This window comes from Gekko japonicus, unplaced genomic scaffold, assembly GCF_001447785.1.
Source record: "Gekko japonicus isolate JY-2015 unplaced genomic scaffold, Gekko_japonicus_V1.1 scaffold1884, whole genome shotgun sequence".
Taxonomy (NCBI): Eukaryota; Metazoa; Chordata; class Lepidosauria; order Squamata; family Gekkonidae; genus Gekko; species Gekko japonicus.
In genome coordinates, this window is record NW_015176030.1 from 103,080 (window position 1) to 120,433 (window position 17,354).

Consider the following 17,354-nt stretch of genomic DNA (forward strand, 5'->3'; position numbering starts at 1 on the left):
GCAGTTGGCAGTGAAATATTTAAATCTGGTAAGACTTTTTGTTTTTATATTTATTTATGTAACACTATTGAAATTGTGTATGTTTGGGGGGGATTATCCATATGTTTTGAATTTCAGCACTGAAGTGGAGATGAAAGAGACAGGTAATGATAAAAACACATGAGCGTGAACATGGAATCACACAATACTTAAAATACTTGTCTCTTTAGACTCAAGTTGCTTAACAAAGAAATAACATGTTGCATACATATAAAACAATTAATTACATAAATTTGGGCTTTATTTGGTTTGGGATTAAGATAATGTATATAATATGAGGTATGAAAGGGGGAAAATGTTAAAGTTAAAATTAATGGTTATAGATTTAATTATTATTTATGGCCAGTAATTTTAATTTCTAGAGAAACTGTGTGTCAAAAACCAGCGTGTTCAAGATTTGATCATATTGGAAGCTTTATTACATATTATGAAGAAAAATCTCAAGGGGTATCAGAGTAATCAATGATAGAATGACTGATACAATAATAAATGAAGAAGCCTTGTGTGTCTGTGGTCCAAGCTTCAGTGCAATCCTGAGGGCAGGCATCTAAGGCAGATGGGGCTGGCTGCCAGCATAATAGTGGATCTGTTGGTTTGTTCCCTAAAGGGAATCTACGGAGGCTGCAAACTGGTCAAATGCCCCTGCGGTAAGGCCGCATGGGCTGCAGCCATGCTATTGCCCCTGGCAACTGCAGTGTAGTGCCCACAGATATCACAGGAGTGTGATGATGTGGCTGTGTTGGAGGGAACCGACCAATCACAGGTTAGCAGCCACAGAGGCCCACAGGGGCATGGGAGCAGAGTGGCTGGAAGGGGTTATATCCATGGCAGACATCCCACCCCTTAAGGGCACCGGCCTCTGCCAAATGGAGTGGAGGCACCAGAACAGAAAAAGGAGGACCCAATACCCCGTGCCCTGGGAACAATCCTATGCAGGCCCACCCAGGAGTCAGCCCCATGTCAGACACTGGAACTTACTCCTAGAAAAGTGGGCCAGAAAGCAAAAGGGTCCAGCCTCAGGTGTCCAGCATAGTCTCTGTTGTCTGGGTGGTTGTTTTCCTATCAGGGGTGGCCTGGCCTACCTGAAGATTGGCAGTCCAGCTGGTGGGTGAGTTCCTGGGAAGGAGGCAAAATGTTTTGGATGGGTACATGGGTATATACATTGATGGTTGCCCTGGTTGCCAAGCCCCTGCACCTGGGCTATATTGGGGCCAGCCTCAGCTGTGGATGGGTCTCGGGGCAGCACCCCTGGGAGCCATGACACATGTTTCCCTGTACTGGGATGTCTGTGTTGTGCCTGCTGAGCTTGGGACACTGCTGTCTGGTGGCATGTTGTGGCTGCTTCAGGTCAGTGTGCTTAAGGGAAGGAACCAGGGTGTGCCCTTGCAGTGGCTCCCTCTGTAGGGGGAAGTTGGCCTGCAGCTGCTTTGCCGCTGCTTCCTCCATATCTGCTTTGCTGGTGAGTCATGCTCATGTATTGTGTGCCCATTGTCGTGAGTGCATGTGACCCACCACACGTGGTGTGAGATGCTAAATCCCACAGTCAACCAACGTAGACCTGTGCCATGCAACTTGGCACTTGGCCCAGCCTGCCCATGCACAAACTGGGGTTTATATTGTCCACTGGGTTCCACCATTGGCAGTGGCAGGAGAGGTGGGAGTTCAGCCAGAGGCTAATGGTTGCTGGACATGGCACTCTTCAGACTCCTGTGGTTCTTGAAGCACCAGGGGATGTGGCAGTTGTTGACGGGGGAATGCTTTTTCTGGACTCCATGAAAGTCTGTGGTCTTGCTGGTATAATTTGCCACCAGTTCTTGGGGGCATTCTCAACTGGTTAGAGAGCTGACTAATTCCCGCCATGCCCCTGGGCCTGTTCCAAATGCTGCTGGTGCAGGAGCTTGCACTAGTGGTGCTGCAGCATTGTCACAGTGGCACTCAGCACCACAGCTCTGTGCCAGCATATTGCTTGAGTTACGCCAGTATAATGCCTGAAGTGGCACTCAGCACCACAGCTTGAGTTATTGCTTGAGTTACGCCGGTGTAATGCCTGAACAGCTCCCTGAATGCTTCCCACCCCTAGAATGCGCCAAGTGTGGGATTGAAGCCTACATTTTTGTTGTTCCGTTGCACAGTCGAGTCCGACTCTTCACGACCCCATGGACCACATCACGCCAGGCCCTTCTGTCCTCCGGACTTTGCTCAACTTCATGCAACTCTTAAAATTCTGATTGATTGACTTGCACTTAATGCTTTTCAAGAGCCAATAAAATATCATACTGAATGAAGAGTCTTTTAATGTTGCCCTGGCTTTAGTAAATGCATATTAATACTAGCAATAAGGTGTTTCTAAAGATTTGTGTAACATTTGTGTGATGCATGTTGTTACTCTAAACTTGTTTAAGATCAGCTAGCAATGCCGTTGAAGATCAACTGTTTCAAAGGACATTCATTTGAAAACTTCCACGCTCATTTAAATGGTGTGGAAGTGGTTAGCATGGCTGAAACTCACAGCTAGTTGGGCATTCTGAAAGGCACCTACAGTGTGTAGCCATCAGAAACCATTGGGTTCACTTGGTAAAGGAAACTGTCTATTTAAAATTCATGCAAGACAATCTGTTGTGGACTGTGAATAATTCTCACTGTTAATTTTTTTTTGTAGGGCCCATTGGTATAGGTGGCATTGATTTCATTTTAAATTGCATCCTTGGAACACAACCTGAATCGAACAACTGGCAAGCACTTCTTGGGCGTCTTTGTCTTATTGACAGGCTGCTTTTGGAGTTTCCTGGTGAATTTTATCCCCACATTGTCAGTGGGGATGTTTTACAGGCAGACACTGTAGTTGACAGGTACTGCTTCAGAAAAATCTTGTGTTTTTGTTGAAACATTGTTTTACCTAGTGTCAAAACATTGGTCATTTCAGAAAATTAATACTTCATGTCAAAAACTATTGATGGGGAGGGGGGAGTGCTTCACCATTGCCAACTTGTTGCTTAAAATGCTAAGTAATGCACTCCTTTTGGAGACAGAAGGATGGTCATTAATTATGCCTGTGTTTACTGCTAGGTACAAAAAGCTGCTGTCGCTGTTGAACTTCGCTCTGCAGTCAATTGACAATTCCCATTCAATGGTTGGCAAACTGTCCCGAAGAGTATTTTTAAGTTCTGCCAGAATGGTTGCAAGAGTACCCCATGTGTTTGTAAAACTGTTAGAAATGTTGAGTATGACAAGCTCAACACATCACACAAGAATGCGTCGGCGGCTAATGGCCATAGCAGATGAAATGGAAATAGCAGAAGCCATCCAGCTCGGAATGGAGAACATGCATTCTGGTGAATGCAGGCGTGACTTTGCACAGCCTCCGGTTCCTAATAACTCCCCAGAGTCTACAGAGAGCAATACTCCCAATAACACAATCCAGTTATCAGGGAAAAATGGGAGGAGTTTAGGTGATAAAAAACCAAGTGCCAGTACAGAGGACATTTCTGATGCAGTGGCTGGCATTTCATTAGGTCTTCCCATTTCTTCAGGAACTCTGGAGCAACCAAAACCAGCCATTCAGACAAAAGGTAGACCCCATAGTCAGTGCTTGAACTCTTCTCTCTCGTCCTGTCATTCCCAGTCAGCATTCCCAACTCTGCCTTCCCAGACTGCTCCACCTGTACCAGTGGGAGCGGATGTTTCTAAACTCAGACCTCAGGGATTTGTTCCCTGCAAACTACCCTCTACTTCTCCCCAAACGCAACGGAAGTTGTCTCTCCAAATTCAAAGGAACTGTGTTGAAAACAAAGAATCAGAAAAACTTTCCCCAGTCTTCACACAGGCCAGGCCTTTGCCCTTCAGTCACATACACCGGCCAAAGCCATCTCGACCTACTGCGTGTAATCTGAACAAACAAGGAGAAACCTCCAAAAATAACATGACGCTTAATTTAAATGAGATATCACAGTGTGATAGTAGCGCGGTTATCCCAAGTGAAGAGACTGTTTTCACCCCCGTAGAAGAAAAACGTCAACTGGATCTTAACACAGAGCTCAATTCCAGTATGGAGGACTTACTTGAGGCTTCCATGCCAGCAAGTGATGGAACAGTCACATTCAAGTCTGAAGTGGCTGTTCTGTCTCCGGAACGAGCAGAAAACGACGACACGTACAAAGATGACGTGAATCACAATCAGAAGTGCAAGGAAAAGATGGAAGCTGAAGAAGAGGAAGCTTTAGCTATCGCCATGGCAATGTCAGCATCTCAAGACGCGCTTCCCGTAGTTCCTCAACTGCAGGTTGAAAATGGTGAAGATATCATCATTATTCAGCGGGATGTGAGTAAACTGATCTTTCTTATATAAACCTTGTGTAAGTCTTGTGTGTGCGTACCATTATGTAGCGCATGTGGGAAACTGAAGGTGAAACAGCCTTTGCCTTTAGAGATGGTACTCTTCAGCTCCCTGTATAAGGTACTAAAAGGATCCTGTGGAAGTCACTGATAGATCGTGTGGAATTTATGTTGAGTGAATAGGAATACACTTGATTTTTGTCACAGAAGTGTATGGCTAAAGCATGTACTTCGTTGAAAAAGTTATAGTGAGGGAACAGTCAGTTTAGAAACTTCTTTCAGATTCCTGTAAGGGGGTTTCAAACATGCTTGAGTTTTCCCCTCTGAAACTGTTAAAACAATGCAGGTTTCCTATGGCACCCTGTGATCCCTGAGGATGCACAATCTCTGTGCTGTGAATCCCAATAAATGAAACCTGCTAACCATTTTCTGTCATTACTGATGCAAAGACACAGCCATTCTGAGCTCATTGACCACTAATGGTTTACTTTGTAGACCCCAGAGACCCTGCCTGGGCATACCAAAGCGAAGCACCATTACAGGGAAGACGCAGAGTGGCTTAAAGGTCAACAAATTGGCCTTGGTGCCTTTTCTTCATGTTATCAAGCTCAGGATGTTGGAACTGGGACACTGATGGCAGTGAAACAGGTAAATGTTATTGTCTGAATCCTTTTGAAGTGTTGAATGCATGAAAAACAATAGAAGTGTAACAGTTTTGAACTTGTGTTTATTTAAAAAATTAGTCAAGACTTTTCTTGAGGTCTTGTGAAATCCATTTTGCATGGTGATCCTTCTGTTGACAAATGTGCTTGTGCAGTTCAGCCTCTCCTCTGCCTTCAAAGGAGTTTTAATGTGACTGCACTGTCAGCCCTAAGGAGTGTGTTTGAACCTAGTTGCTGTGTCTGGATGTGATCTCTAGAAAGGTCACTCTTACTCAGCGTGTACTGCTCCGCATAGCTCCGTATGCACGGGTAGCAAAGGGCTTGCCACTTACCTGGACAACTTCACGAACAAAGGGGTTTTGTTCATAGGAATTTAATCCATGAAAGATAAAATATATGCAGTATCACTTGTGATGAGTTTATTTCATTGTACTTACATTTGATGGTGGGCACTTTTCCAGCATAGATTTTTTTTGGTTGGGCGGAATGTACAGAAATGCAAAGAAACCATTTTACCTGTAAATACATGTAAGAAAAACGTGTGTGGGCTGCCCTTAAGTAGCTGTCTAAAAGAAGGAAGAAAAGAGACCCTGAAGAGATGTGAAGGAGCAAGTAGGCAGAAAGTATGACATACTGGATAGAGAGAGGTTCATGTGTCCAGTGTCTTCCATGCGCTGCTCCACAAGGCATGTGGCTTCAGTAACAATTATACCGATAATTATTTGTGCTGCTGGGATGAAATTTATTTCAAAGCACTAAGTTGCTTGTCTGTGATTAAGGAATTGTTAAAGCGAAAACTGACCCAGTTTTGTGCAAAACAGGTGACATATGTCAGGAATACATCATCAGAGCAGGAAGAGGTGGTGGAAGCCTTGAGGGAGGAGATAAGAATGATGAATCATCTGAATCACCCTAATATCATTCGAATGTTGGGGGCTACATGTGAAAAGAGCAACTACAATCTCTTTATAGAATGGATGGCAGGTATGTATAGCCCAATAAGGGAGCAACTGTTTCACTGTATGTACTTCCCCACATTTTGTATGTCTTGTCATTATAGACTTCTTCTGAACCACCTTGCTTGTTCTGATGGTACGTAGACTAAAGAGACAAAATTGGGAAACTCATGAGAAGATGATGGAAATAGAATGCTTTAGAGGAACCTGTGATGCATAGTAGACAAATCTTCTCTCCACCTCATCACTTTGTGTGATTAGAAACACTTGCTTCTAACAGGGAAGGGGTTTTTTTGTACTAATAATTCAAGAGTGCCGAGTGCCCACAATTGAGAGGCCTGCAACTTGGCATAAGAAGTCTTGCTTGGTTAAGCCTTATAGTCAGTTCCTCAGCCAACAGGGAACCATTTCACCTGCAGCCCTCTCATTTGTAGGGGGACTTGTATCTAGTTAAGTATACATGCTTTTACTAGGTAAAGCACATGTCAAGCTCATGGGAATGAAGAAGAGAAATGAGAAGCTTACTCTGAATGCTGAGACACATGTAAGATGAGAAGATATGGAAGTGTGGGTAGCAGTACAGAGAACACCCTTAAAAGTGAAAATCAGTAGTGGAGAATATTTCCAGACCCACTTCCATCATAGTGTTATAATAAAAAAAACCCTGTGTTTACTCCTTGCAAGAAAATTGTATTTTAATTTTGCCTTTCTTTCCAGATACAAATATAGACATGGGCAGGCAACAGGTGCTGGGCACACATAAGCATCCATTGCTCTCCTTGCCAAACACATAGCAGTGCTATTTCATATTTTCAAAGATGGCTTTGTTTGGTGTAGGACCCAATTTCACATGCAGTTCCTTATCCAAAAGAGAGACTAGCTCTAGACATCCTTTGCACCCCTTCCCAAACACACGGCAACACTATTTCAGATTTTCTAAGAATTATTACTTTTTAAATGCATTTATGATTTCCAGAAAAAACTAAGCTTTATTGTAAAAGCTAAGTATAAAATGCTTTTGTTCCTCTTAATAGATATGCCATGCTTTTGTTCCTCTTAATAGATATGCCATGTAAGAGCATAAGGCATTATTTTGGAAAGCTCACTGACTACTTTAAAAAAACCAAAACTGCTAATTAAACATTTGAGTGTAATGTATGTGTGAGGGAGTGTATTATGAGGTATTAAGTGTTGCAAAATAGAACAATAAGTGCTTAGAGAAATGTAATTGTCAAGAAACAGGAACTTTTATAAAATCTTAATATTTTTTTTTAAAAAAAACAAGCCTTCCAGCTTTAGTATCGCTGTCCATAAAATAAAAATATGTTTGTAAAATATAAAAGGTCCCTATCCTCTCTAAAAGGCACCATATTAAGTATAAGTGGATATACAAAGCTGACTTTAAAGCATTGCGTATCAAATTTTGCAAGTCTTTCAAGTTATAACTGCATAGCTACAGTCAAAGCTAGCTGTAGTTACTGGACGCTACTATTGAGTAAGGTTAAATATTCCCTAAAGTTTTGCAAGTCTTTCAAGTTATAACTGTGTAGCTACAGTCAAAGCTAGATTAGATTCTCTTCATGAGGAGTGATGGCTTACAAAAATATATTGTTATCTTCCAGGGGGATCTGTTGCTCATTTGTTAAGTAAATATGGAGCCTTCAAAGAGTCTGTAGTTGCAAACTACACAGAACAGCTGCTTCGTGGCCTTGCTTACCTTCATGAGAATCAGATCATTCACCGAGATGTGAAAGGTAGGAACAGTATTTACTAACAGTTGGCCAGACAGATAATGGCCTCTGTCCTATTCATTTGAACCCTCTAGTGGAAGAGAAAAACTATTTTCAGTTTGCCCAGCTGTAGTATCCCTGTCTCTTGTACACTCAGTTTTGTGGCCTTTAAACATATTTGGGTTTCCTTACCTTAAATTAGCTTGAATTGCAGATTGTTTCAAAGACTAATGGAACTAATTCTTGGAACATTTGTTGCAAGGCGAATTCTTCTGTTTAAATTCTTTAAGTTTTTTAGTATGTATACTCTTGCTGGAAACTGCCTCGGGATTTTTTTTATATATACTGAGATCATGGTATACAATTTTTTTAAAGGCACACAGTTTAAAAGGCCACCCATCTGCTGTCAGAGTCTATATTGTAATTATGTTCAGAAAGTTCCTCTGATGGCCTGTGTTCATAGCTCTGAAAATGTGGGAAGAGAGAGATGGGAAGCGGCTAGGCGCCCTGCAGATTCCTCTGTGGTCTTCTTTAAGTCCAGCTGTGGCATAGGGCTGGATTGATCCAGGAAACAAGAGTGCTGACCTGCCATTTCCAGTTAGTATGAGAAGATGCATTGGCAATGTGTGTGTCTCCTCACCGCATTGGCAGTTCTTTGTGATGGGAAGGTCCGTTAGCATCCCAAAAGTTTTTTTGTGCCTGTTAGACTTAAAGAGAGTTCCCCAGCAGTTAGGGGACCACTTGATCTGCCGCCCTCTCATTTTCGGTGAGAACCTTACCCAGCGGATATACAGGAAATAAACTCTGGCATTCTACCCAAAACAATCATGGCCTACTCAGATGTTGTTGTTAATTCCTCACCTGTATGCTTAAAGAATCAAGGAAAGTGGCTTCTTCTGTAAGAACAAATTTGTTTCCTCTCGCTTTAAGCTGTCAGTCTCCAAACTAAAGCATAATCTTCTGAACTAATTAAATGATACAGAAGCTGTGTGCCCCCTTTATTTCTATGCTGGTTCAAAGGAAAAATCCACTCACTTTACAGAATAGAGTCCAGATCTCAGTATGCTCTTGATATATGGGATAGACATGTGTGTGGTTTTTTCCTGTACTGCCTGAACTCTTAGGAAAGAGCTATTGTGGAAAGAAAAATGCCCTGATCCTTTGAGGTTCTGTCTGTGTTACAGATGCACAAATGCTAATATGTGAGAGAAATGTGCAAACAGTATTAAATGATTGCATTTTCCATGCAATTGACAGGTGCCAACTTGCTAATTGACAGTACAGGTCATAGGTTAAGAATTGCTGATTTTGGAGCTGCAGCTAGGTTGGCGTCTAAAGGAACAGGTGCTGGAGAGTTTCAAGGACAGTTGCTGGGGACCATTGCATTTATGGCACCTGAGGTAAGAATTCATTTTAGCTTGGGAAGGGGCTTTATTTTTCTCATATGCTTTAGCTGCTGCAGCAGTACAAGCAGTTGTTTAACTTGTATACGTGTATAACTTGTATAATTGCTTTATATTTAAAAGAGTCTTTAATCCTTTGCTACATTAAATCTAGAAGCATGTTCCTACCGTAGTGCTAGTACAATGAACAAACCCCATTTGTCTCTTCTATTTTCTCTCATGCTGAAAAGGCTTCTTGCCCTGGCAATATAAACCAGCACCAGAATCCTGTGCTTTGCTGACATAGTCTATTCAGCCCTTTGTCAAAAGTAGGCTCTTGGGGGTTACTTGGGGGCAATAATCTATCGCTAAGCAAATCTGCTCAGCTTTCAGCTTTGTTTTTCCCTTTGGGCCATGCCTTACAGTCAGACATATGGATGGTTAGCGAAACAGGAAAACTTCAGGAGCTTTGGAAAGGCCACTTCCCCACTTTGTAGTGCTCAGAAGTGACAGAGATGGGCAGATAAACTGTAGGGGAGGACCTCACACTTGTATGCTAATCACTCAATAATTAACAATTTTGATGTATATGGATGGCTTTCAGGAGATTCGCACCCAGAATGGACAAGACAGTCATTTACTGCCTACCTTTTTATCAGCAAGAATTACGCTTCTCCAAGAGCTGTTACCTGGAAAATGTTTAGTGCTTTTAACTTGTCCTGTCATCTTTTGGTACCACCTATCATCCTCCTAGGGTGGCCAATTTGGCATAAGCCTTAGAGGCAGGTATAGGCTTTGACTAAATCCCGTCTGGCAAGTGTGATACCATTCAAAAGAGGGGGAAAATGTTCATCTGTAGCTATTGGTCAAAGCACACATACTATCTACATCACACTTGGGTTGTAAAAAAGAAGGGTGATGAGCTCTCTCCTTGTTATATATAGCTGTAGTTACTGGACACTACTATTGGGTAAGGTTAAATCTTCCCTAAAGTTTTGGTACTGCTGTTGAAGGATTTCTCACAGATAACAAATTGGCTGGCCAACCACCTGGATGATGGTGTCCAGGACATCTTTTAATAAAGAGCAATAGTTACAGGTCAGCAGTGTGGGTCTGTCAAACAGGTTATAGTGTTAAAAAAACCCAGGAATATACCTGGATCTGTCTATTTTGGGAGCTTTTCTGATGTTGTTAGAATATGAGCTATATCTAAATAGATGGCAAATGCATATACTATGTAGTACTATGAAAAGAATAGCCATTTTGTTGGCAGCAGCCAAAAATGCAGTAGCCTTATTTTGGAAAGACACTAAAAGTCCTCAACAACATCATTGGCATGCTAAGCTTTGGAAGTTCTATATAATGTCAAAAATAACAGAAAATGTAGATGGAAGAGCTGTATACAAATCTTCTTTAGCTCACACTATGATTTGGTTCCCTATTGTGAATTATTTAATTGATCAGTGTGAAATCCCTACTACAGTTAATGACTTAAACCTATGGTAAGATGTGAATGTCTCATTGATCTCAAAAATGTAACCTGATACTGTAACTTTGAAAATGTAATACTCTTTTTAGCAACTGTAGCACTCTTTTCCTGTATACTCCAACTTACCTGTTTTGTTAATTGCTATTTTTCTTTGCATTTATTAATAAGATGTTATTAAAAAAAAAAGAATATGACCTATATTACCAAGATGTTCTTCAAGGCAAAGAGCTACTGAAATTAATAAGAGGGATAATTTGCCTCAGGACTGGACCACAAAAGGCCCATTCTCCTTTTAAGATACAGTATTGTGGCCCAGAGACCCTTGTTAAAATTCTTGAGATGGCTAACTTTCATATTAAAAATAATTTTAATTTGCGTGGGTACAGACATAAAATTAAAATAGGCAAAATAAAAATACTTAATGATGGTAAATGAATATAAAAATGAAGTAGTAAAATAATTCAGCCTGTTTTTGGAACCTGTGGAATTTTTAACCCTGAGCAAAAGATGGTGGCTTGATGCAGGTATGTTGTGGAGTATTTCTACAAAGTCATTTTGCTATATATGCAAACCTAAACGTGCTCCCCCACCTCATGGAACTTTTACTGGGAGCACTATACCAAACAAGTTTTCCTCCTAACATTTTAAGTAGTTCTCAGTAATATTTGTTAAATTCTTAGTGTTGCACGGGACTTCTGACAATATATGCTGAGTTGTTGGCAGAGAATTAAGAGAAATTAAAGTTTTCTTTCTTTCCTTTAGGTATTGAGAGGCCAGCAGTATGGTAGGAGCTGTGATGTGTGGAGCGTTGGTTGTGCTATTATAGAAATGGCTTGTGCTAAACCCCCTTGGAACGCTGAGAAACATTCCAATCATCTTGCTTTGATATTCAAGGTATGGTTATACCTTAGTGGGAGAAATCAACCAGGGACTTCCCTTTTGACCCCTCACAAATGGGAACAAGGAGGAAAAAAATAGATGTAGACTTTGTGTTCAGTTCTAAAAAAACTCATAGAGCAGAAGTTTGTATAATGGTTTTGCATTGAGAAACTGTACCAAGTTGAAGAGGCAAATTTCAATTTACAAGAAGACAGAAGTATTTCCACTAGTCATCTGAGTAACATGTGTTTCCTTGTTCTATAACCATTCTGTTCTGATTTTGTGCAAGTATGCAATAAGATATTAAAACACTTGCAAAGTAAGACTGACAAGTACACTTGGAGAAATTTGCAAGCCCCATAGGATATGATGTGAGAATGCAAAATGTGTGCTCCAGCTGTGTGTTCTGGAAGAATCTCCCTTAGCAGAAGGGATTCATCCTGCTGTAAAGTAATACATATGCAGTTTTAATCAAGGTGCCCTGTTTAATACAGACAGAGACATGCTTGCAAGACGTTTTCCTGTAAGTTGTATCTGATGGGAGTCACCTTTGTATTTTATGTTCTGTGTGCAGATTGCCAGTGCAACTACAGCTCCATCAATCCCATCACATCTGTCTCCGGGTTTAAGAGATGTGGCGCTTCGGTGTTTGGAGCTTCAACCTCAGGACAGACCCCCGGCAAGGGAGTTGCTGAAACACCCTGTCTTCCGCACTACGTGGTAGATCTGTAAAAGTGGTGATACACTGAACATGATGCTACTGAATAGAGAACAATACTGGTCTTCCTGTGCAGCTTGCACGGCAGTATGTGGTGACTGCTCAGCTGGCCTTAATTATACCTTTTGAGGACTTGAGGCCAGTGGAGGACCTATACTTAAGTATGTGACTGACAAATCGAGATCTCTACCTAAGCTCAGTATGCAGCGTTTCACAAATTGTGCAAAAATATGTAAACTGTGCCTTTCTCAAAGATCTGGCTTTTGATGACAGGAAAGCAATTCCTCTTTTAAATCTGCATGATTATTTAGTGGAGAGGCAGTTTTTAATTTTTTTAAAAAAAATGTTGGAGCACTTTTTCAGCAATATTAGCAGCTGAGGGGCTCAGGAGCCATTGGAAAAACTACAGTTGCTGTTCCATTTCACACCATGCAGACATCAGCAATTTTGGCTCAGCAACCCAATTTTGTTACATCACTGGTCATGAAAAATATTCAGTGCACATGTATATGGAGAAAGAAACTTTGGACTGTTTTGAGACCACATTTTGCCTTCCTAAGAGTCACTGACCATGGCAGTTGTGGTTCACTGTGCATTCATTTACTTGCTAGGCTTGTAACTTCTCCACTGAAGTTACAGTTCTGTGCTTTCATTTTTTTTTCCTTTGTTTTGTATTCAGGGAAAACTGATCTTTTAAAAACATATCCAGGATAGCTAGAACGAGGTTCAAGCTAAAATGTTGCTGGATAGCTTGTTGTTCTAAGCGACTGTGATACAGATTGATTTGAAAATCTGAAATAAAATGCTGTCTTTGAGTCAGTGTTTTTAATCAACATGTTGGAGGGGGAGAGGGGACTGCTCAGTTACTTTGAATAACAGGACATGTAACCAAGAGTCAATTAGCGGTTAGGTATTGGAGCCTTTTTCATGTAAAAAATTCTCTTGGTAAAACTGTGTAAAGAAGTTTCATGTGTCAAGCCTGCTGCCACCCAGCTCCCACTGTTGTCAGCCTTTGGGAGACAAAGCTTTAATCCAGTCTTACTCTGTTTAGCACTGCATACATGTCCACTCTTGATACTGTTTTGCCTGCTATTTTCCTTCTGCCATACATCATTTGTTTACAGTCACAGTTGTATGTAAATTCCCAGAAATTTTGAAGCCATGAGGAAAAGAACAGAGTTTTCCCCAGGTTTTTTTTTTTGGGGGGGGGGGATTGAAATGTTGGGGGAAATTGAAATATATGCAATACTTTCCTATCAAACTGAAATTTATTTTATGACTTTAACATAAAATGCCTCATTTGTAATTCAGCTAGCACATAAAATTGTACTAATTGGAATATTTATGGAATTTACAAGTATAAATGCCTTAGTTGTCTACAAGCAAAACTGCAAGTATACCAAACTCTTGAAAAAGTGCTGCAAACTGCTGTAAGCTATGCCGTCACAGAGCACCTATCTAAAATTTTGTCAACTGAGAGAGGTAGGATGTTGTCTACAGTGTTCATAGGAAGAATCTGGTGCTGTAGATTGTACTACATAGAAATATTCATGTTACAGATTTTGAGTAAAACCTTGTCTTGGAGAGATTTTTCAGCGCTCCCCAAAATTTCGCATTTTTACATTTAAAGAACTTTTAAACACGTCCTTGGGGAAAATTGAGTGTTTTTCTTGGAACATTTCCAGGCCTTCTTACATAATTGGGCAATCTTTCTTTAAAAAATCCAAAACCCTAATTCTTTAGAAAAAGACATTTACAGAAAAAATGAGCTTAGACTTGAGGGAGAGGAAACCCTTTAATGCAATGTGACAAAATGCTTCACCAGGAGTGCGGATTACTTTTTTCCCCCAGCAAATGAGTGTGTTATGATGATTTTAATGATGGACTTTTAGACTCTGATGCATGGAATACTGAAGGAAAATGGCAGCTGTTCTGTTGCTTTTTAATGAGTTTTTTTAAAATAAAAGAAAGTACTGATTTGTGTATCAATCAACTTTGTTAAATAACTGTTCATATTTTAACTCTTCAGAAGCCAGTTGAATTATTGACCAGAAATTGGTTATGTTCAAAGACTCAGGACAAACTAAATAAGCTATAGCACTGTACATTATTGATAATGTGCAGCCTTGCGATTTGGAATCAAAACAAGAAGTTTACAGCAATGATCATGCTAGCATTAAGTAAAAGCAATGCCATGAAATGTGGATGTGTGTTTCTTCTTGAAATGTTACATTCCTTTTGCTTTTTGAAGATTGGCAAACTTTGAAGAGTTAAAAACAAAAATTGAAATGTGAAGTTTGGTAGTTCTGTTTTTGTTATTTGACCTCTGTTTCTTGACAGTTTAGAGTTTTTCATTATTCTAATCAAATTGTTTCCAAGTCTCTCGTGTGCAAGCTTTAAAGGATGCACTCTTGCCAATATGTGTACTGGAAGATCAGTTGTCAGATCAATGCTATTTCTGACAAAAATGTCAATTGTATAAACTGATGAACCTCAGCTAATCAGTATTACCTTTTTAGATCACCATGCTACCACGTATCAAACTCAGACTGCCTTTTGGTGTCTAAATGCGTTGTTTGAGTTTGTTTGCATTTCCCTCAGCTTGCTAGTAATTGTGGTGTGTTTTAAATGCAGATGTGATGTAATCTTTATTTTCTTTGGATCAAAGCTGGACTGAAAATTGTATTGTGTAATTATTTTTGTGTTCTTAATGTTATTTGGTACCTAAGTTGTAAATAACGTCTACTGCTGTTTTATTCCAGTTTCTACTACCTCAGGTGTCCTATAGATTTTCTTCTACCAAAGTTCACTTTCACAATGAAATTATATTTGCTATGTGACTGATTCCTAAGACTTCCAGGGGCTTAAGGGCTAACTTCTATTAGCACCTTACTGTGCAAGTAAATTTTAAAAATCTCTGGGTTAAGAAAATTTGGCTTCATTATATCCTTTGTTATTTTAAATATATCAAGATATTTTAATTAAAAGTTTTTACCCTGTTGAACCAATTTTATAGTATAATTTGTACCTATTTTGGTGGTTTTGTCTTTATAGTAAATAAAAGATTTTGGACAAAAATTGTCATTATGTATAGCAGTGAACACTTATTGGTATTCATGCACACATACATTTTATTGTATCTGCCATAAGTAGCTTGCACGTGTTTCTGCCCAAACTTCTTTTCTGTTTCTTGTAGGTTGAAAAATGCCTGTAAATAATCCCTCTTCTCTACTGTTACTTGGCAGTATATCGTTCATATTTAAAATCAGGCTAAACACAAGAAAGGATGCAGTTTAATCCATACCATTTAGATGTGCACCGTTTACAAAGCAAGAGGTTGATAAAATGTCCCGTCATTGAATGTTATAGCACAAAAGCTATTTGGGCCCATAAGTTATTGCTATGCTAAAACACTATAAAAACATGGTACATAGAATTATTGTTGGTTGTGTCACTTAAGGCAATGGCATTTCTTCAGGAGGCTACTGGGACACTATCAGTTTAGTGGCATTTGCAATGTGTTTAGTACTTGGAAGAATGCAGAACAATCAGGAACCAATTTAATAACCTGTTGACACCTCATCTATGTTGATGGATACTATTAAAATGTTCTACTTCCTTCTACCCTTCAACAAACACAGTGGATTTTCTTTTCTTGGTGGGCTTATTGCTAGCTTTGGGGAATAGCCAGCACATCGGTAAATGCAGAATGCACTTAGGACAGTCCAGCCATGGAGGATGCACTGGAAAATAGATAGGCAGGGTTTGTGTACCTTTGCATTTCTTGGAACCTCCAGCTACCACTGTTCTTTACACAAAGAATGGCCCCAGTCCCAGCTAAGAGATTTGGATGATGTGATAGAAGAACCTCTTTCTTGATGCATTTTCATACAATATCTATGGATCAGCCATTTTGTGGGTAGCTATATTTGTTTCCCCACTAATTACCAGATTTTAGGCTTTATGAACCCTTCTCTTCTTGTTCAGCTGCCTAGGGTAAGCATCTACTATGGCATCCCTTTTTAACTTAGCCTAGATACTTTACAGTCATCTCAATCAGCTGAATATTTAATATACGGGGGTATAACCCTTTTCTTTATGTAAACATCTGGATCTGGTCTTGTGTGATGTTTCATCTTACTATGTTTAGTTTGTTTGGGAGCTACTTAATTATCTTTTGAGAGCCAGGATATGAATACCTTGGCTCTGCCTAACGTTTCTGCAGATGAAAAGATGTCCATAAGTGAGAACAAAATCACTCCCTCATCAGTGGAAATCCTCTGTGGGATCCAGCCCAATGTTCTTTAGGAGAAGAGATTGGATTTATGGCCTGCCCTTCACTCGGAGTCTCAGCGCAGCTTACAAATTCCTTTCCTTCCACCTCCCCACAACAGACACCCTGTGAGGTAGGTGGGACTGAGAGAGCTCTTTCCAGAACTGTCCTTGAGATAACAGCTCTGACAGAACTATGGCTTGCCCAAGATCATCCAGTAGCTGCAAGTGGAGGAGTGGGGAATCAATCCCTTTTTAGCCTAGATACTTTACAGTCATCTCAATCAGCTGAATATTTAATATACGGGGGTATAACCCTTTTCTTTATGTAAACATCTGGATCTGGTCTTGTGTGATGTTTCATCTTACTATGTTTAGTTTGTTTGGGAGCTACTTAATTATCTTTTGAGAGCCAGGATATGAATACCTTGGCTCTGCCTAACGTTTCTGTAGATGAAAAGATGTCCATAAGTGAGAACAAAATCACTCCCTCATCAGTGGAAATCCTCTGTGGGATCCAGCCCAATGTTCTTTAGGAGAAGAGATTGGATTTATGGCCTGCCCTTCACTCGGAGTCTCAGCGCAGCTTACAAATTCCTTTCCTTCCACCTCCCCACAACAGACACCCTGTGAGGTAGGTGGGACTGAGAGAGCTCTTTCCAGAACTGTCCTTGAGATAACAGCTCTGACAGAACTATGGCTTGCCCAAGATCATCCAGTAGCTGCAAGTGGAGGAGTGGGGAATCAATCCCGGTTCTCCCAGATTAGAGTCTGCACACTTAACCACTACACCAAACTGGCTCTTAAATAAATGTCCTGGTAATGTCAACTCTTATCACTGCAAGCAGGAGACCTGTAAGGACTTACAGGGGCATCTCATTTCCTCCTCCCCATT

The 17,354-nt window shown here is 40.4% G+C and overlaps 1 protein-coding gene across 1 annotated transcript in view; it reads left to right on the forward strand.

The window, feature by feature from the left end:
* Positions 1 to 12,774, forward strand: part of MAP3K1 (mitogen-activated protein kinase kinase kinase 1, E3 ubiquitin protein ligase) — a 67,911-nt gene extending 55,137 nt beyond the window's left edge. Inside the window, exons 14-22 of the mRNA XM_015426616.1 lie at positions 5 to 28; positions 2,699 to 2,888; positions 3,106 to 4,357; positions 4,867 to 5,019; positions 5,855 to 6,017; positions 7,612 to 7,743; positions 8,977 to 9,119; positions 11,353 to 11,484; positions 12,044 to 12,774. Of these exons, the coding sequence (XP_015282102.1) occupies positions 5 to 28; positions 2,699 to 2,888; positions 3,106 to 4,357; positions 4,867 to 5,019; positions 5,855 to 6,017; positions 7,612 to 7,743; positions 8,977 to 9,119; positions 11,353 to 11,484; positions 12,044 to 12,193 (2,339 nt within the window). The 3' untranslated portion in view covers positions 12,194 to 12,774. The remainder of the gene's footprint in view (positions 1 to 4; positions 29 to 2,698; positions 2,889 to 3,105; positions 4,358 to 4,866; positions 5,020 to 5,854; positions 6,018 to 7,611; positions 7,744 to 8,976; positions 9,120 to 11,352; positions 11,485 to 12,043) is intronic.
* The last annotated feature ends 4,580 nt before the right edge of the window (positions 12,775 to 17,354 follow it).